This window comes from Antechinus flavipes, chromosome 2, assembly GCF_016432865.1.
Source record: "Antechinus flavipes isolate AdamAnt ecotype Samford, QLD, Australia chromosome 2, AdamAnt_v2, whole genome shotgun sequence".
NCBI lineage: Eukaryota > Metazoa > Chordata > Mammalia > Dasyuromorphia > Dasyuridae > Antechinus > Antechinus flavipes.
In genome coordinates this window covers 366,524,058-366,545,550 of record NC_067399.1, presented here as the reverse complement: position 1 = coordinate 366,545,550, position 21,493 = coordinate 366,524,058, and the positions used below count along the sequence as shown (strand labels likewise).

At 42.2% G+C, this 21,493-nt stretch overlaps 1 protein-coding gene across 2 annotated transcripts; it reads right to left on the bottom strand.

Annotated features, from left to right (window-relative positions):
• Positions 1 to 1,272: 1,272 nt before the first annotated feature.
• IRF1 (interferon regulatory factor 1) lies at positions 1,273 to 12,509 on the bottom strand. 2 transcript variants are annotated; one of them, XM_051978231.1, is made up of 10 exons: positions 12,178 to 12,509; positions 10,398 to 10,489; positions 8,900 to 8,999; positions 8,082 to 8,258; positions 7,916 to 7,965; positions 7,691 to 7,826; positions 6,416 to 6,538; positions 5,738 to 5,784; positions 3,451 to 3,589; positions 1,273 to 2,243 (listed from the first exon to the last, which is right to left on the bottom strand). In XM_051978231.1, the coding sequence occupies exons 2-10, from the start codon at positions 10,482 to 10,484 to the stop codon at positions 2,119 to 2,121; spliced, it is 984 nt and encodes a 327-aa protein (XP_051834191.1). In that variant the 5' UTR covers positions 10,485 to 10,489; positions 12,178 to 12,509; the 3' UTR covers positions 1,273 to 2,118. The 2 variants fall into 2 exon arrangements, with proteins under 2 accessions (XP_051834191.1, XP_051834192.1); XM_051978232.1 differs by lacking the exon at positions 10,398 to 10,489 and having other exon boundaries at positions 12,178 to 12,508.
• Positions 12,510 to 21,493: the final 8,984 nt, after the last annotated feature.

The following is a 21,493-nucleotide window of genomic DNA, read 5'->3' as shown; positions in this document are numbered from 1 at the left end:
TCTGTACACGTATATTGTATCCAGGATATACTGTAACCTATTCAACATGTAAAGGATTGCTTGCCATCTGGGGGAAGGGGTGGAGGAAGGGAGGGGAAAAATCGGAACAGAAGTGAATGCAAGGGATAATGTTGTAAAAAATTACCCTGGCATGAGTTCTATCAATAAAAAGTTATTAATTAAAAAAAAAAGTTTATCAGATTGAATGCTCCACTGTGCATTCTTTCCCTTGAAAAGCGAAGAGGGAGATTTACTATTTCCATTCCTTTTTAAAACCCCAAGTACATGTTACTTGCATCAAAAGGTTAGGCTTGAACAATAAACTAAGAATGATTTCATCAGCATTGACCATCTATGCAGACAATTCTAAGATCTGTTTATCTAGTTCTCTCCTTACCTCTAATCTTTCATCTCCAAATAGCTAGTAGACATCTTGAATAACATAGACATGTTAATCTGCATCCCAAAATCTCTTTTCCCCCAAATCCTCTCTTCTCATCACTTACTACTGTTGAGGGTTCCATCAATCTCCCAATCACCGAAACTCAAAACCCAAATATTACTCTTAATTCTTCGTCTCCCCTATCCATTCATTTTCCAAGTCTTGAGGACTCTTACCTTCATGTCATCTCTCTCACACATGCCCTTCTCTCCTCAAGCCTGTCACTACCTGAGAGCAGGCTTTCCTCACCCTACAACTGGACCGTTTTCCTGGTGTTCCTGCCTACAGTCTCTCCCCACATTAGTCCCTTCAATACTAAGCTTCCAGGCATTTTCCTCAAGTACAGGTCTGAACACCTGACTCCCCAACTCAGCTCAACTCTAGTGACTCCCTATTGCTTTTAGGATCAAACAAACAAACAAAAAAAGCCTTTCACAAGCTGACCCCTTCTAGCCTTTCCAGTTCTTTTTACTTCTGACTTCCAAATTCACTGCAAATTTCTCTGCAGAGCTCCCAGCTCTGCTGATACCAGCCTTCCCTACTGCCTCTCCCTGCCTTCTCTCACTTCCACTTCCTGGCTGCTCCAACATCCTACTTTCTACAGAAAGCCTTTCCCAGTCCTCAATTCTAAGGCTTTCATTTTCTTTATCACCTCCATTCTGTATTTTTTATATATATGTAAATATATATTTTAAGTATATAATGGTTTGCCTCTCCCAGTAAGTAGGGACCTTTTTATCTTTCTTTGTACCCTGAGCTCTTAGCACTGTTTCTGGCACACAGAAAGAGTTTAATAAATGTTGACTTCAAAGCATAAACTGATCCTCATCTTTACTTTCTGATATAAACATTTTTAATAAAAACAAATTTACATATTTACATATGTACAAAGGATCACATACATGACTTAGTAATGGATGGTATTTCAGACTCGAAAGCCAAGGCACATTCATTTCTCTCAAGCACTGTGGGGCACACAGCACTTCCTCAAGTTTATTATTGAAGAATTGGAGGGGGCACTGACTCAAAAGGCAGTATAAATAAATGCAGGTGGTCAAGCGATTTTGGGGGGAGGAGGAAATAGTGTATACATAGCTCAGTGAGGAAAAACTATTCACAGCCAGTTTGTGAACTAGGATTCAGGAGAGGGTTTTCCCTCTAACAGAAAGTCTGGAGGAAGTAACCTTGTACGTGATTCATTTTTCCTTCACATTTCACTGGCCTTAAAACATTTACATGCCAGCCCTAGGGTTTTTAGGGAAAAGGGCTCACTTAGTGCAAACGATTATGAAATAGGGCCATTTTTTTTTTTTTTTTTAGTGCAAATGACTGTTACCAGTGATTCTGGCTGATGCTCTTGTCCAGCACAGCACATCAAGAGGCCTGACTGAACTGACCCTTCCTTCCTTCCCCCACATTGGGATACAGAGCGTTTGTCTAGACCTCCCAGCTGCCACTGGGGCAGCCCAGAATACAGCAGGTGGGAGGTGAAAAGGGGGGAAGCTAATGATAGAAATGGAGTTGCAGCCCCTGCTTCACTGTTTGTCTGCCATGCATTGAAATCCCATTGCCAGTCTTCTTAGGGAACAGGCCCAGACCACAAGGTCTGGCCACAAGGTCTGTTTGAATTAGCCACCAAAACGCTGCCCTCGAGCTCTCTGGAGACAGAAGACACATTACTGCCCGCAGGAAATAGCCTGGATGCTAGGTGTTCTGACAGGTGTCAGCACTGTGTCCATCCAACTTGCATCCAGGGTCCTTAGTTCTGTGAAGGCTCGATGTAGACTCAACTCAATAACCTCTGGAAGAAAATGAAAAAGGAGAGGAGAGATCTGTCAGCCACAGGCTAGATGGACAAAATCTTTTTGCAAGACTTGCAAATTTAAGAGACATGTGGGTGACTTTCCTTACTTCTATCACTGGAAAAGAGAGGGCTCCCAAACCCTACGGTTATTCTTTCATGAGGGATCAAGAGGGTCTTAGGTCTATGACCCAAATATAATCAATAGAAATAGAAAAAAAGATACATGTTGCTGTGCATGAATTCTTTATTTTCTGTCCAAACTTGCATGCCAGTGAGTGAGAGAGCAGCTAGGAAAGCCATTCTTATTTTAGCAGCTTTTCAGGGGGTAAAAAACACTAGCTATTTCTTAATCTGTCGTTAGAATGTGGTTCTCACAGTGAAGGAGGAGTTTAGAATTGGGGATGTTTGGCTTCTGTTACTCTTTGGGACTTGCCCACTAATAACACACCACACTTTTGTCAATCTTTGGTTATGAAGCACCTTCATTATCTCATTTAATCACTCAATTAAAAAGCATTCACTAAGTTCCCCTTATGTGACAGACGGTGTTAGATGCTAGGAACACAAAGATAAAAGCTAAACAATGTCTGTCCAAAGGGCATTTATTTTCTAGGGAGCAGACTAGATAAAAGGTAAAGAGAGGGCAGTACCTGGGGAGATCAGGAAAGATGTTCAGTATTAGGTGGAACTAGAGCTAAGTCTCCAGGGAAAGTAAAAAATTCTAAGAAAAGGGAGTACATTCCAAATGTCGGGGAGCACTCAGAGAGGACAGGAGCTGGGAGTGCAGAGGAACAATTAAGGGTAGTGTAGCTGGTTCGGGGACTAATAAAGAAGGCTGAGGAAGGGCCAGGGTGAATGCCAAACGGAGGGAGTCCTATCTGAAACGCGAAGTCTGGAAGTTGGCTGAGTAGGGGAGTAGCTTGCACTTCAAGGAAAACACTCTAGCCAAGGATGGGCTGGAGTGGAGGGACATCAGGCAGAAACCAGTCAGGATTCTGCGAACATCTGGGCAATGGGTGATGGGAGCCCAGTGGGTGAGTGGGGACAAAGGGAAAGAGAGGATCCTCCTGTCAGCAGCCCAGTGAGGCAGCAAACACAAACCTTATCCTCCCTGTTCTCCAAGGAGGAAAGGGAAACCCAGAGGCCAAATGACCCAGCCCCAAGCTTCCCTTCTCCCACAGGACTGAGCCCAGGCTCTCCCTACCTCCTGACCCGTCCACATCGCTCTCCTCTTCTTTTAAATTGAAGCTGAAGTTACTGCAGAGGGACTGGGTGCCGAGTTCATTAAGCAGATAGCCTTTACCGTCGATGTCAGTCTGCTGCCATTCCGACTGTTCTATTAGCTGGAAGGGAAAAGGAAGAAAGGGGTCATCATCCTGTGTACTTGTTTCCTCACAGACCCCTACACAAAGCAAAGTGCTCAGGGCCAATACTGTAGAGAGGCCAGGTGCGCAAGAGGTTTGAAAGGCAACATTCCCCTCCCTCACAGCAAAACCCTAATTGACCAGCCCACTATACTGACCCCTCAGCCTTATTAACTCCCTAATTCATTATTCTTTCTCTCCATGGCACCTTTTCCACAATGCTCCACCGAGAGCCTGAAGTTAAACTTCAGTCCAAGTTGGAACGGACTTTAGATTATCTAAGTTCAACCCTTCACTTTCCAGATGGGAAAACTGAAGCTCAAAGAGGAGTGACCTACATGGGGTCACACAGACAACAAGTGATAAAATCAAGATTTGAACTGAGGTTTTTGGACTCAATGCTCTTAACTCTATCATACTGTTGTGTTGAGCTTAATTCGATGAGAAAATTTCAAACAAGGCCAGAATTGAAATATAGCTTTCAATTTTCTTCCATCATATCACTCCTTTGTGCAAAAGGTTTCAGTGGTTCCTCACGGCAGACCACACTGTAAAAGGCCTATTGAACATCTTTACCTGTTTGTCCTACAAAACCTTAAACTCAGCATGTCTGAAGCTAAGCCCATCTTTCCTAACATTTTTCTCAGTGGAACGTTGCCTTTCCAGCCACCCAGGCTCCTAGGCCTCAGAGGCATTTTTGGACTTTTCCTAGCTCCTCATTCTTACTCAGTTGTCTAGATTTTAATCATCACAGCATCTTCTGTACTTGACCTCGGCTTTTTATTGATCTGCATACTTCCTTTCCCACTATTGTAACAGTCTCCTGTCATTCTAACTTTCCTGCCTTAACCTGCTCTGATTATATAACTCAACTCAAAATGCTCCAGTACTTTCTCCCCATTGCTTACCAGTTAAATTTTAAATGCCAGACTCTTTCAAATTCTTCCCTAATTTGTCTCCAACTACCTCTCAGCCCAATCTCATCTGCTTCATATACTCTATTTAAATGGTAGCCAAACTGAATTTCTCTCCACCAGTCATTCTCAAATTCTTGCACTCTTGGCTTTCCATGCACTCATGAGCAAAGCATAACCTCATATCTTGAATGGATTCCCTGACTTTAACTCCAACCTGCATCTACTCAAATTGGTTTTTTTTCCTTCTATACCAAACCTAAATACTCCTTCCTCTGTGAATCCAGCTGACTCTCTTACCACTTTCAGCTCAAAGCTAAAATAGTCTCTTCCTTCTTAAGAGAGTGAGACTCAGTGGTCTCTTAAATTTCCTCCCAGCTCTATGGACTATCCCATGTTTCCCCTAATGTCTTGTATGAGTTTTCCACACTCTCTCATGTCATCATTATGTGTGTGTGTTTTCCCTTCACTAGACTATAAGCCTATATTTTATCTAGGTTTGTAAACTCAACAACCTAGCAGTAATAGCTCCTATTCATGTGGTGCCTTAATTATTACAAACACCTTTATACGCATTACCTCTATTTGAACTTTGTAATAACTGTGAGGTAGGTCCCAAGATGAGGAAACAGAAGATGAGAGATTCAGTGACCTGACTAGGGTCACACAGCTCTCTGTTCAGGGAGCAGGGGTCAAACCCAGGGCTTTCTGATACCAAGCCTAGCACTCATTACTAGCCAAATGCCTCAGTGCTTTGTCCATGCCAGCCACTTAATGCTCATTGGACGAAAATTTTCTCTTAAAAAAAACAACTAGGTGCACAAGTTTCCTGCAGCCGGAAGAGATACAATCTTGCATTTCAAGGGTGAATACTAAAGATCAGCCTCCATTCCTTTAGTGCCCACTGACTAATGTGCAGGAAGTTGGCTGAAGAGTCAACCTAAGATGGAACCTCAGGGGATCTTACATTAGCCATATGAAAGTAATGGAGATTTCTTTCTCATTATACAATGCCACCAACAATACTGAGCCTTTTTTCACTTAGATAAAGAGAACTGTAGTAATTTGTGTGTGCCTTCCATTTCTGTGGTAATAAATTAGCACCTGCCATTTTTTTCTCTAAAGGCTTCCTTGTTTTTTGTTTGTTTTGTGTTTTTTTTCATGACTAATAAACTGCCACTTCCTTAAAGCTGACCTTAAAAGGATTTTTTACCTTGATGATGTCTTCAGGTAGTTTTTCCTCCTCTTCCTCATCCGTTGCTAATGTGTTGGGGTGAAGGATAGAGAAAAGGTGGTGGTTGAGTCACTATTCACTCTCTTTGGGAAGCCAGCCCCATCAAACTCTCCCTGAACCTAATTCTATATGCCAGCCTCCTAACAGCAGGAGGGCTCAAAGCTGGACTGACTGGACTACTGGAAACAGAGTCATCACCCAGGGAACTAGTCTGGGCAGTCAGCCATTTCTGGCCTCCTAGATGCCAGGAAACCCAGTCACTGCTCCCACCCCATCTTCTCCATGTTAGAAGAGGGCTATACCAATGGCAACCTACACAGAAACCAAGGAAACAAGCCGTCCCTCCTCCCCCTTTCTAAACCACACCTCTGCCAGTCCTGCCAATAATCCCATCGGACAGGACTGCTTTGTTATGGCCTCTCCTTCTCTCCCATGCCAGCTATAGGCCACCTCTGGCTCATAATGCCAGGGAATCTCTGCCACTTCCTTTCTTTCTGGCCTATCTTTGAAGCTTTCCAGTGAGAAGGAAATGCTAACGTCTCCCTGTTGGGATATTCCAGATGAACCTTCAGGAAAGTGTTACAAAAAATGGGAATCCTAGAATGCTCTCTGTGGTCAAGACTAGCAATAGTTGTATGGGTGGCAGGAGATACAAACCATCGGAGCTGGAAGGCATCGGTGACACCTGGAAGGGGTATATGTCATTGGTGCTGTCAGGGATGATATCCATTGGGACTTGCCAATCAGGGAGGGTGCTGCTGACATCACAGGAGGAGAGATCTGGAAATGGACAAGAGCTTCAAATTTGTGTAAAAGATCTCAGCTCTTCCCATTCAGAGACAGGGAGCTGTCAATTAGGCCAGCTCATAACTGAAAAAAGAAATTCCCATTAAAGCGATCCTGACCCCTCTGCTTGAAGACCTCCAAAAGATTTACTTCCCTTGGCAACCTATTCATTACATTTTTGGAAAGTTCTGATTCTTAAGAAGCTTCCACCCCCCAATTTTAAGTTCTGTGCAATTTCTAGTCATTGCTCCTGGTTTTGACCTCTGGGACCAACTAGAACAAGACTAATAATCCTTCTTTCAAGTGATGGCCTTTCAAATACTTGAAAACAGGAATCAGGTCCATGACTAGTTATTACTCCCAGTTAAAGAGCACAAGTCCTTTCAACCCATTCTCATATGGCACAGATTCAAGGACTACCTACTCTACCAGCCTGATTATCTTCTTCTGGATGCTAACTAGCTTATCAATGTCCTACTTTGGTGTTCAGAACTATATAGAGTACTCTAGGTGTGGTCAGCCAGGGCAGAGTACACTGGGACCATCCCTTCTTTACTCCTAGAAGCTATTCCAGCCTTAATTCAGCCCAACAGTGGATCAGCTTTTTTTTTTTTTTTTTTTTTGGGGGGGGGGGCACTATTTATACTTATAACATAAATCCACTAAGACCTCCAGATTTTCTGGTCCTAAGCTATGGAAATAAGACCCAGATGAGATCTGTATCCACTGGGGAAAAAACAAACATGCAATCTTCAATCATAAACTTTACTCAAGATGTTTTAGGTCCTAAATTTTAGGGGAATGTAAAAGTGCCTAAGGCACAATGTTTAAATTTCTAAACACCAGGTCCTGGATGCCTCTTGTGTCCAGTATCTTTTGAACCTAAAAGTAAATGGACAAACTTGGCTAACAAAGAGCCTAAAGAGCACTAAGAAGATCTTTTCGACCCCTCTTTTAGTAACAATGATCTTGAGAAAGAGCCAAGTTCTTATCCCACCTCTGCCTACTTAACTAGTATGCATATTATTATTTTCAGGAAAATAAGGTTAGACTAAGGTCCCTCCTAGTGCAGGACATTACACTGTGAGGCAGTCAGCCCCATCCTGAGGGCAATAAGGAGCAGGAAGGCTCACATTCACTACTTACCCAGAGAGACTGAGGAGCTCTCCACTTCCATGTCCTGCTCTGCATAAGCATGAGCTGTGTAGCCACTGTGGTCGTCGGGGAGAGTCAAGCTGCTAAGCCCATCTGACTGGGTGTCGGGGCTGGAATCTGCACAGGACTGCCAAAGACAGAAGAGACTCAGGACCCTGATCTCTTTCCGTGTCCCCGGGGTCACCAACCAGAGAATCTCCTTAGAGAAATACCTACCTTTCTCTTGCTCTTGCTTCTAGAGTCTTTGGATGACTTGGACTTTCTCTCTGTGAAACACACATGTGAGATTAGCATCTAGGCCATCCCTTTGAACGTAGCCTCCCTCTTCTCCTCCTATCTGCCCTCCCTTCTTAGCTCCCCTCAGAGGTCTCCTCCCCTGTACCTTTTCGCTGATTCTTAGTTAGAGGTGGGAGCATCCGGTACACTCTCACAGCTGAGCTGCCCTTGTTCCTGCTTTGGTCCTTCACTTCCTCTATGTCAGGGAGCGAATTCATGGCACATCGGAAATTGGCCTTCCAAGTCTTAGGGTCTGGCTCCCTTTCCCCAGCTTTGTATCGGCCTGAAGAGGATAAAAGAGGAAAGCCAAGATCATTGGGAGAAGGCACACTACAGAGTGTCTTATTATTTACCTAGGGAGCCTTAGACTAGAAGTGAAGTTTTTGACAAACATCGCTCTTGACAAAGGCGGTGTCTGCTATGCCCCTAACAGCCTAGTGGAAAAGTTCTATATAACCTCAGGCTATTCTGGCCCGCTCAAAAAAGACCCTATTTAACTCCATGCTTTGGCATTTCCCTATATAATACTGTTTTACAAAGGTATATATTCTAGCTCTCCCATTAGACTATAAATCTTCTTAACTGGTCTATAAGTTCTTAGCTGGTGGTTGATTAACTGGATGGATTAAGTGGCTGTCCAGTAATAAGAAGTAAAAAAGCCATATTTACATATTCCTATATTATCGGTGAAAAGCCCAGACTGAGCTGGGCATTAGGTCAGTCAGAAGAGACTTCACAAAGATTAGCAAAAACAAAGGTCTCTGATGAGAGACTCAATGCAAAGAAAACATTCCTCCTTCTGACAAGAACAAGCTCGAAGCATTTTAAACAAAAATCATGCATTTGGATCTTCATCTCCCATTTTCTTTCACCACTGAGGTTTCCCATAGCAAAGGCCCAACCCCAGGGATAACATTTACCTACCTGTGTGAATGGCCCAGCTCCGAAAAAGACAGGCATCCTTGTTGATGTCCCAGCCTTGCTTTGCTGCATGCTTCCACGGGATCTGGAAGGTCATCTCCTCCTGAAGTGTGAAGCAGAGCTCAGGATGAATATAAAACTGTACCTCTGTGTGTATCCAAAAGTCATAAGAAGCAATAATATGCAATGGCAATGTATATAGACTAAGGTAGGAGTTATACAATAACAAAATAAGAGACAAGAAAATGTATGTCAAGTATAAAATCTGAAGTTGATTCTGATAGGGGACTTCACCTCTCCCCAATTAGACCCCCATTGTGTATAAGACATGATGTCCTTTGGCAAGGGACAGAGGACTTATAAGTTCCTCAGCATATATGCTACATTCACAGCAAAACCATCCCTACCCTTCAAAGGCAATCTCTGACTCTGGCTCTGGGTTTTGTCAGGATCCTTTTTCTGGTAAAAGTCTATTTCCATTCTTCTGAGATGGAGTCCTTCTCTTAGCATAGTGATTCTCAATACTGTTTTCTAAACTGACAGATCCCCTAACAACCACCGGCTGAAGGGTAAGAGACCCAAGTTAGAGCTCAGGATTTGCTGCTAACTCATTATCAAACTTTAAGTAGGTTGCTTCAGTTCTCTGGAATTCAATTCCCTTATCTGTAAAATGAGGATACCTATCTCTATAAAAGTTTATGATGATCAAATGAGATGATGTATAAGACAACTTTGAAAAGTAAAAATAGTATAAAATGAGAGGCAGCATGGGTAGTAAGATAGATACAGGTGGGAGGTAACCCAAGATAACCTGGGTAAAATAGTCCCTCTGACACACATTGGCTGTGAGATCCTAAGGAGATCATGTAATCCCTTAATGTCCCAAGCAGCTCCCTAAAATTAAGTAAGATTACGTAGGCCCCATTTGCTGATCTGCATTGGTAGAGGGAATTTCATCACAGGGGGTTTCCTATGTTGATGAAATCACAAGTCTAGGAAGGAAAATACAAGTTATTATTATTACTACCCTGTATTAGGAAAGGTTGAATAAAGGCTCATCCCTAGTCCTAAAAGTAGAATATACTTCTGGCTGATTGTATTCCTTACAACTCTCAGTCAGAACGTTGTCCTTTGTCTATTTCTGGCACCAGGGGTAGGATTCTGCAAAGGGTAAGGCAGGCCAGTCCTAGGAGCTCAAAATGCTGGAAATGGGCACCACTATAGAACGCTGGTTACTCCTAGGCCGGCTCTTGTCTATGCTAAAACAGGGGGGTGGGAGTGGCCAGAAGTTCTGCCCGCCAAGGAGAGCAGGTGCCTTGCTGATTATGCCTTGTACATTTATAGTATTTCATACAGAGTCTGGCCTGGGAAAACACATTCTTCTGCCTCCTAATCTCTTTCCTCTCCCAGATCCATTGGGACCTTTAGTTCATAAAGCATGAGGTCTTGGCCAATAGGAGAGGAGGAAAAAAACAACAACAACAACAGGTGGAGCTCTCACCTTGTTAATCCAGGTCAGGCCTGGGATTTGGTTGGAATTAATCTGCATCTCTAGCCAGGGTCTCATGCGCATTCTGGCAATGGGCATGTTGTCTGTGAAGCCAAGAAAAAGGCTCAGGTTTAACTGCCGAAGGAAATAACCTGCTCTACACACTCACCTCCATCCCACGGACACAGGGGACACACATATGCAGCTACAACACCGAGGTGATGCACGCATAAGGAAGGACAGCTAAAGCAAGAGGACATGCTTAACACTGAACACAAACATTTTGGATTCTGAACTCTTCCCTTCTCAACAAACGGCCTGAAGACATGAGAGCCAAAGAAGGGCAGGAAATAAGATAAATCGAGAATTCTCTGCAAGAGATTAAGGCCCCTTTTTGTGTTTAAATGCCCAGCCTGCTTTTTTTCACAAATAGAAAATTCTTTGTGAAGGCGGGGCCTTAATTTTTATTTTCTAGGCCACTTGTTGCCAAGAAAAGTATCTCTAGCTATGAATTATCACCGTGGGGATGAACAGTCCACTCTCCACTGTTATTAACAAAACTAATCACTTAGGGCAGCCAGAGATTTCCCTCCCTATTTTGCGAAGGGAAACTTCAACATTTTCTAAACAACTGCAACTTCTCAAAACGCAGCCTTTCCGCAGAGCGTTAACTATACAGTCTCACAGCAAACTTCACCCCACCCACCCCTAGTACTAAGGAGGAGCTCTGCCTCCCAGCCGAATTAACCTTCCTCCAGGAAGCCCCTCCCACGGCTGTCTTGGGGGGCAGTGCCTCCAGTTCGGCCCCGTAACAAATGCCCCAGCTCTTTCCCAGCAAGGAGAATTTGCGCCCAAGCGTCCTGGCTTCCTGGCCTGGGGATCATTGGGGCTTGAGTCTATGCACTTGCTTCTCGAGGACAGGTGGCTCTGAACTAGGTTTTCTGAAACTTGGGGACTAGACGGCAACCGGGTCACTCTTCCCCGAGTTAGGGGGATGGGCAGGTTGGCCCTGAGTTGGCCTTCCCTAGGGTGCACGTGCAACACAGGCTCCGCTGAGGTAGCCGCCCCGTGGCTTCCAGGCCGTGTAGTTAGTTATACCCTCCAGGTGTCCCGGGGTAATGAGCCTGTGCTCCAGGGGTTGAGTAGTTTCACAGCGGCGTGTGCTCTGAAAAAGCAGTTGAATTATCATCATCTTTAGGCCGGAGCCAAAGGATCCCAAATGATCCCAGGACCGAGAACCAAAAGCCAACGGCTTCCTGGCCCGAGGACTTGGGAAGGGAAATGGGTGGAGGGAGGGTCAGCGCGTCCCGGCCTTTCCTCTCTGTGGGCAGCTAGCACCCCCTCCCTCTGGGCTGCCTGTCCTCAAACGCCCTCCCAAGGCCAAGCTCCTCAGGCACAGCAGAGAAGAGCAGTAGAGCAGAGCTCAGCTGAGCTCAGCTCAGCGCACAGCACAGAGCAAGCACGGCACAATACACAGCAGACAGAACACGCTACAACTCAGCTCAGCTGCAGCGGGGGCGCCAGGTTAGCTTTCTTGCTTTTTTTTTTTTTTTTTTTAATGGTCTTTACTTCCTGGTCTGGGGAAGAGACGCCCGAGCTTTTAGGAGATGCAATGACAGGGGCTCCCTAGCCAGGAGTGCGCCCCTCCCCCCGTACCAAAGGGTCAGCCCCGAGCTGCAGACATACAGCTTTCCTACTTTCCGTCCCAGAGCTCTTTCCGGGTGCGAGGGAGGAGGGTAGTATTATGGCCCAGATTGTCCAGAAAAAGATGTGAGCTAAAGGCCCAATTTACCTGGGTCAGGGGCCCGCGCCGCCGTTGCCTTAGAAGTCTGGCTCGGAAGGCTGAAGCTCGTCTTGTTCCCAATTTTCGCCCGCCTAGTTTTGGGCCCGCTGTCGCCTCCCGTGGGGCAGCTCCAGGTTCTTCAAGCAGGGAAGGTTAATCTGCAAATCTGCTAGCCTCACTCCAGGGGTCCGCAGCCGCCTTTAGTCTGCAGAGTTCGTGACAAGGATTCGGCTTCGGCTTCGGCTTCGGCTTCTGCTTCTGCTTCCGCTCCTGCTCCTGGCCTCCTACCTCTTGGACGGCGCCTTTCACTCTGAGCTTAGGTCCTGGAGCCGGCCGCGAAGACTAAACATCGAGCGGGATTCCCCGCTCTGGGCAGAGCCGGTCCCCGCCCAATGGGGAGCCGCGGCCCCGCTGATTGGCGGATCAGAGAGCATCATTTCGGGGAAATCAGGCCGTTGTAGTGCTAGAGGCTAAGGGGGAAGTACAGCGCCTCTTTCCCTCCCTAGTTAGCTTGCTACATCTCCCTCAGCTTTCCTAGCTCTCTTCCCTCTCCTGCCCCCGCGGGTTACGGACACACCCCCGAAAGGCTGTCTGGCTTGCCCAGAAGAGAAATCCTCTGGGCTCCAAGCTTCCAGCTGCCTGCCCTTAGGGAAAAGGAGGGGAGAGGCCATTCAAGAAAACCCTGCTCATGATTTTTTATTTTTCACAACCAGCTTTTGAAATACTGCACTTCTGTACAATTGTCATATTCCTCTTGTTATCTTTGCACTTTCCGGACCAAGATGAACAGAAGGCAGGGGTGTTACCCTAGGGGGAGGGTACTACGCAATGGTGCCAGGGACTCACCTTTCTCTGGAATGTAGTATCTGCCGTCTTCAGGGTGGCCACAGAGATTGAAACCAGGAAAATCAGCACAAGCCATTATACCAGACAGTGAAACACCTGGAGTTTCTACTTCTCCTCTTGCCCTTGCTTTCCCAGTATTAGAGATAGATGGCAGTGAGATCGATCTGTCTGTATCTGTCATTAAATTTGAAAGTAGAAAACTGCCAATCCTGTTTCTGTTACCTTACTTTGATTACAAAGTTATGAGGAAAATGTTTTGTGAACCATAGAACACTAGGAGTAAACGCTACAGGTAGCCTCTTCCCTATCACTGTCTTTCAACTATAAGAGCAGCTTCAGTATGCTGAACTCCTTCATCCCTAGTGATCTGGATTTTGAAGAAGCAGAAGTAGGGTGAATCCACTTGGCAGTTCAGTACAAATTCAGAATAAAATGATAATTTGTTTGGGGGGGGAGACATAAGATTCCCTTCCCCATCTTTCCCTTTTATCAATCTCTTCAGCTTCAATTAAGTCAATAAAAGTTTTTTAAGTAATAAGCACTGTTGAAGCAAAACTCAATCAATAAACATTTATTAAGCACTTACCATGTGCCACTTGCTGTTTGGTGGTATCAAACTCTTCATGATCTCATTTGGGGTTTTCTTGGCAAAGATAGCAGGAGTGTTTGCAATTTCCTTCTCCCAGTTCATTTTACAGATGAGATAATTGAGGCAAACAGGGTTAAGTGATTTGTCACAAGGCTAGTAAGTCTGAGGCTGCATTTGAACTCAGATCTTCCTGATTCCAAGTATGGTGCACTATCCATTGAGCCATATAGCTGTTTGCACTACTTGCCAAGTACTGTGGTGCTAATGATGGGGATACCAAAAGTGGCCCCCAAAAACCCAAAACAAAACAATTTCTGCCCTCAAAGAACTCATACCCTAATGGAGGAATTCATAATCAGCTCCAGTTATTCCAGATAGCAGAGGATTGGTTTCTTCTCATTTTGGCACTTCAAACCCTTCACATTCTGTCTCCAATTTACCTTTTTAAGCTTCCTGTGCACCATCCTCTTTCATACACTGCTTTCTATCTAAACTGGTCTTCTTCTGGTTTCTACTACACTGCATTCCAATCTTCTCCTGTGTCTGCCTCTGTCTAGGTATATTCCCATACCTGGGAAGTTCTATCTTTAATCCTTAGGTTTTTTTCCCCCATCCAAATTACAGTATGTTTATTTTATATATCTTTCTCTCTATACATATTTTTTTCTTTATAGTGTAAGTTCCTTGAGGGCAGAGACTGTTTTATTTTTGTCTTTGGGTGCCCAGTATCTAGCACAGTTCTTGTTGAATGAAATTATGGAAGAACCTCTTTTGTAGACTCATTGTCAAGGGGAGAAGTAGATCTGAAGATGACCTTTAGAAAATTCAGATTTATGATACTTCAGAGACAAAAGAGAAAGTATCAAAGCATGTACCTACACACATATATGGGACACACACACACACACACACATACACACACATACACACAGGAGGTATATTGGAAGGCTTTAAGAACCTGGATATCCATGGGTGATCTATGTGTGGTATTGTGGAAAAGGGCACTGGACTTGATGTCAGAAGACCTGCATTCAAATTCTACCTGTTACCACTATTGTAATTTTCAACAAATGACTTCAGCTCTCTAGGTCTCAGTTTTCTTATCTGTAAAATGAGTTGGACTAAATAGTTCCAAAGATTCCTTTCAATTCTATATCTCTATTCCCATGAGATGAGACTGGATGAGGAAGAACCAAGGCTTCTCTTGTTCTTAGTTATGACTTGATGACATGTCAGAGGGACCAGTAATTAAACTGAGTTATAACCTATTAACCTGGATCAGATTTCAGGCCAGTGAAATTGCTCTCACATAGTTAATCTCTGTGCTATTTGACTTCCTGATACATTAGGTACGACTTTGCTTTCAGATGACCTGTCTAACCTAAGCCCTTCAACCTCGTGAGGAGTTGCTGCCCCAGGAACTTAACTCATTATGTCCCTTACTTCAACTTCTGATTAACAGCCCAGAGAATTAGACTGTTATAATTTGTGATCAGAATTGTATATATGTATATATATATATATATATATATTTCCGCTTTCCAGTGTGTCATTCAATCAACTTTGTTCTTCCTTATGGAAGACTTGTACATCACTGAGCCAACCTTATTAAAGGCAGGGTCAGGGTTTTTCTTCTCACCTATTTTTGGTGTAGTGAAAACAAAGGATGTATTGGAGATATATCAAATAGATCTAGTGAGGGCTTATTGCTAAATTTTCAATGTGATCATTTATATTGCTACAAATCAGGGCTTGATTTAGTGTTGCTTGTCTAGACATAGGAAAATGAAGGAAAAAGTGTTAATAATGCAGATTAAACTTAAAAGTGAGTACTGTATATATTTTCTGTCCCTTTCCCTCCACTTGAGCCAATTGTTACCAACACATCCCTGAATGGAAAGAGGACTGCATATAGTCATAGACCCTGTTCTGTTATTTGTATACCACATAATTTTTGGCAAGTAATTTAATCTTTTTGGACCTCAGTTTCCTCATCTGTAAAATGGGGGAGTAGATCAGTAGTATTTGTTCCTGCTTGGTTGTTGTCTTTCATGCTGAAAGAAAACCAAAATGACATCACTGTGTGAGAGCCAAGGTATCCCATTGTCTGACTGTGGTTGATTCAATAAAATTAGCTTGTAAGGTTCTATTAGAGACTGAGTACAAATAATTCATATGAACATTTAGAGTGGGGATGTCTCCAAATTTGCACATCTCATGTTTCCTTTGAATTACTGCAGTTCTGCTTTATACACAGATAAGAATTGATAAGGACTTGCCATGCTGGGTGGTCCTGCTCCAATATCTTCCACATCTCAATTCCAAAGTTTTCAGAGAGACCTTGAGGGTGACTTTGTCTTGGTTTTCCTGACCTTCAAGTGTGTAAGCACTTGCTTTTTTGTGAGCTCTTTGTAAAACAGTCTTTTAGGCAAACCAGTGTTTGGTATTCAAACAATATAGCCAGCTCAATCAGAGTTGTACTTTGCAGTAGAGTTTGAATGCTTGGGAGTTCAGTTCAAGAACAAAATCTCAGTTTCTAGGATCATCTCTAGCTAGGTGATCTTCAGAATCTAACTAAGACAATTCAAATGGAAGTGATTCAGTTTCTTGGCATGGCACTAGTAGACTGTCTAGGTTTCAGAGGCATATAACAATGAAGTCAGCACAAAAAGTCTGTAGACTTTCAGAATGTTAGACAGCCTAACTTATCTCTCTCATACTTTTCTTCAGAGCCGCTCAAACGCTGTTAGCCTGTAAATGTGTATCTCATCATTTATGTATACATCTCTAGAAAGAATACTGCCAAGGGAAATAAACACCTACAGCATTCAGAATTTCTCCATTTGCTGTAATTAATGGTCCTATAGATGGATGGTGTGATGCTGGCTGACGGAAAACCTATTTTCTAACTAACTAAACTAAACTAAACTAAAAATTTTCTAACTAAACTAAAAAACATGGGAACAAGCATATGCTCCTGTTTTATTCCACTGACAACTGGGAAAACATGAGAGCATTATCTATTATCCAAAACTTGTGCAAGCATGCCGTCACGAAACTAGTGTATAATACTGATAAACTTTTCTGGGCAACCAAATTTTGCTGTGATCTTCCCCAAACTCTCCTGACTGATAGAATCAGAGGCCTTGGACAGATTGACAAACACTATGGACAGTCCTCTATTCTGGTTCTACTATTTCTCCTGGAGTTGTTGGACAGCAAACACCAAACTGATCATTCTTCAGCTCTTCTGAATTTAGGAAGACTCTGGCAAGACTCTTGCCAGCAATGATTAAGAGAGAGATGCCCCTATGATTGTCCCAGGATCATCTATTTCCTTTTCTTTTATAGAGATGGACAATGGAGGCAGTCAGCTTTTATATGAGCAGTGCATCCTTTCCCTTTTCCTTGTAAATCTCAGCTGGAATAGAATGATTGCCAGGCATTTTGTCACACAAGAGGGGCCAAATGACATTTAAAACCTCTTTCTTAGTTGGAAGTCTGGCTAGAGAGGAACTGACTTCAACTGGAGGTATATAAGTCAATGACTTCAGCAATGGTTGATGACAGTCTATTGACAATGCTATGGGAATGTTCATTTTCTCTTTCCAGATCATGTCTTTATCACTAATCAATGTGACTGCACTGAGCAGTGAGTAGTTGAGATGTAGTATAGGTCTTTGGTTCATCAATAGCCTTCAGAGCATCATAAAAACATGTTAGATTGTTATCATCAGCTTAAAAGTGAATATCATCTGCCTTCTTACTGAGCCAAGAATCCTGCATCTTTCTAAGCTTTGTTTGTAGTTTACTTTTCGTACTTTTTTAGAAACAGATGAATTATCCTGCCGGTAAACCCTGTGGAGTTCTTGTTTTTCATTTAGCAACATCTGAATTTCCCCATCGTTTTTGTCAAATCAGTCTTGATGTTTGTGAATTTTCTGTCTGATGAGTAAAAGCAGTGTTCCACACCAAATCTCTGAAAGCTTCCTTCTTTTCTGCTCCACCACTGCCAACCCTGCTCATCCTTCCCTCCAAGACCATAACAGACTATTTACCCATGGAGAAGCACTCTAATCTGTTGACATGGAGTCTTCTGGCATTTGTCTTGATATGGGGGGTTTCTGCTTTAGTGAGTTCCAAGATTTAGCTTGCAGAGGATAAGTCTATGATCAGTCCAGCACCCTGTACCACACATTGACTTCTGCACTCTCACATCCTTTCTCTTCTCTTTACAATGACGTAGTTTATTAAATGTCAGTGTTTGTTTTGAGGGTACATCCACAGACTTTGGAAGACAGTTTTAGTTATGAGAAGGTCATGAGAAGCACAAGTCTTCAATAGTAAGTGACCATTGCTGTTGTATTTCTGACTCTATTCCTCCCAAGGACTCCCTGCCATGTCTGTGCCTACTCTGGCATGAAAGTCACCCAGAATTATAAACTGTCCTCCTGTCATACTGAAGAGGAGAGTCTTCAGGTTTTCACACAATTTTTCTTTGACCTCATCAAGATTAATCCTGGTAGAAACATATACACTGTGATGATGGCGTGGCACTTTTCTGCAAGTGGCAATCACATCACCAGGAACCTTTGTTCATGCCTTTTGTTGAGTAGCTGAGATTTGATTGTGAAACTTATGTAGGCTTCATGATGCTCCCATGATGGCAGCCACTTCAGAAAAACATATATCCAGCTCTGACTTCAGGAAACTGGACTTCATTTGCTAGCCTTGTTTTACACAGTGTTGGTATTGGATGCAATGTCTGCTGAGATCTCTGACAAGAGCTATTTTCAGAGTTTTTTCAGAGAATTCTATTGGATTTCTCGTTGTCCACAAGTGTGCATACTTTCTATGTTCCAGCGGTAAGTAGAATCATCTTTGTAAAAGTTTTTGAACTTTTGTGCTGCAGTGAGCAAGCCAGGGCTAGATTAGTTGAAGTAGATCATTTTTTAGGAAGCCTTTTTTTGCCTCTTTCTTATGCCGGAAAGTGAGCAAGTGTGGTCCTTTAAAAAAAAAAAAAAGCTGAGACTGGGAGAGGGCTGCCAAATCCCACTGCTGTGTTCAGGGGGAAGATGATGCTATGGCTTGGGCCAGCTGTGTGCAGAATTCCTAGTGTATTCACACTTGTTGCTTTGTCACTTGCCTATCACTTCAGGACTTTCATGTAGGTAAAAATGGTAAAGTGGTATGAATATTATCTTTTGACTTGAACATAAATTGAATGAACAGCTCTAACTACCTGAGCACTAGACACAATCTTCTACATAATGTACCTAAAATAAAATAGTACTAATTTTTTTAAATGAAAAAAAATCTATTTTCTGTCCCTCTTCTAATTGTAAAAATGAAAGGAAAAAAAATCATTTTTTGTTTAGGAAAACAAATTCCTGTATTGATTATATCTATAAAATTTGTCTCATTGTGCAACCTGCTTCCATCACCTCACTGTCAGGAAGTGGGTAGTATGCACGGAAGCCTTTTCTAATCCTCTCTGTTGCTTGCTATTCATAACGTCCTGAATTTTAAAAAGAGGTAAAAATTTTTTTGAGCACATGACTAAGGGAGAGCGGTTGTGCAATGCAGTTTAATAGCTTCTAATGCTTTCCCCACCCCAATATTTTGTATCATTTTTGTATACTTCTATATACGTCCATGATATCTTCCTGAGCTAGAGAGTCTATAAGCTCCTTGACATCAAGTATTAAAGTTTTACTTTTGTCTTTGTAACCCCACATTTTGCACAGTGTATGGTACAGCATAGACAGTTGGATTTATTAAGGAATCTTGTATGATCTTAACTTATTCAGGGTGATAATTTGATGGAAGAGAGCTATCCAATTGATAGAAATATAAGAAAGATCTATCCTATTTTCCTCAAAGTCAGCCTGCCTTGTGGTGCCAGAGGGGAAACAAACATTGGATGCTAGTGACCCAGATTAAGTTTGTTGTCGTGGATGTTATCTAACAACAGTGCCTTAATTTGCTGGCACAGTTGAACTCAAGATCAGTACCATTCATTATCCCTTGTTCTTGGAGGAAGAAGGCCACAAGATTGGCAAATGAAGACTAAGGCCCTCTTATACTAAGTCTGTGGCCCTTACTATGTGGGACCTGAGAAAAAGTCAAACTAATCTACAGAAACCACAATTTCCTCTCGGTAAAATGCTTGCAAACAGAATCAATCCTCCAGTTAGATGTTTAGTTTAAAGGTTTGGGTTGTTTTACTTATTTATTTTTAATAAATATTTTACTGGAATTCTTTTCTTTAAACATCTTTACCACTTCTCAGTGATTCTTACCCACTACCTCCCCCAATCAGAATCCTCCTTTCTAACAAAGAATCACAATTAATTAAAACAAACCAACACACTGGCCATATCTATGTCTGCCTCATTCTATGACTAAAGTCTACAACTTCTCTGCCTGCTTCACTCTCATTGCAGTCATAATTGGTAACTTTGATCAATGTTCTGATATCTTCCTGCATTGTTTTCCTTCATATTACTAGGGTCATTGTGCAAATTGTTACTAGCTGATGAGTTTGAGAATAAATGCTGATGCCAGAGGAGTAATATTAAACTTTGAACAGAACAGAGCCTGATAATGATAATTCCCATTTATAGAGGAAGAATAGGATTTCATCTGTTAAAAAGTTCATGGGAATGTGTTTTTTTTGGGTTAAAGGAAACTGCTAAGGATACCAGAAAAAGCTTTTTGTTGATTGAGTGGTTTCAGGGACTTGATGACTCACTCCTTTGTGACAAGGACTTAACCATGAAGAAGCACTTTCATGAAAGCTGTTCATGAATGAAATTATACTTTTTGCTTTGGATTATGATATTCATTTTCAATATTCATCAGTTTGATTCTCATGGTTGGACTTAGGTTGTTTTCTGAGTTCCATTGGAATTTTGATTTTAAAGATTTTTTATTTTACATTACATTTCACATTACATTCTACTTTTTAGAATCAGTTTCTTTGTCCAGTAACTGCTTATTTATCTTGTGTATATGAGCAGGAGGAATTCTTGATAAGAAAATTTTCCAGGTCATTCAGTCAACAAGCTCTTATTAAGTACTTACTATGTGATAGGCATTGTTTAAGCATTGGTGATGTAATGAAGGCAAAACCCAACCTCTGTCACATATAATTCTATAGGAACTCAAGTTAGTTTAACTTTTTTAAAAATCAAAATCTTTTAAAACTACATTGTGCAATTCTTCTCCATTAGACAGCTGAGTACATGGAAAGTAATTTGCCTTTCTCTTGGATGCAGGGCCTTTCACATGAATAGCAAGCAATAATGTGAAGTTGAAAGAACAGGAAGATCTAGGAGCTGACTCCAAATCTGGTACTTGTTCAAATGACAGAAAGATCCTATACATGGTGTCAACCATGTTGTCTATGCTGACTTTAGCCCTGATTATTTCTCCAGACTTACACTTCTAAGTGTAACTGCTTACTGTGCATTTCTACTGACATATACTAGTGATACCTTAAACTCAAGATATCTAAAATAGAAATCATCTTTTCCCCAAAAGGGAGATTTCTTTTGACTTTCCCATTTCTGTCAATATATGATATTTCAGAAATCTTAGTGTGATTTTAAGATTTAATTGATTGTGAGCTCTTTGAGATAAGGCACTTTTTCTTTCTTTTTTCTTTTTCTTTTTTAATATCCCCAAATCCTTAACAAGTTATTGACACATAGTTATTCCTTCTATATTTTGGGGTTAAGGGTATAATACCCCTTCTCAACTTGGAAAATTTCCCTAATTTTTTTTGGCCCTTGCTTTGTACCAGAGAAGAAATATGATTTTTTTTTCTTTTATGAGATGTTAATAGTATCTTATTGCAAAATTTGGGTCAACATGATACCAAACCAT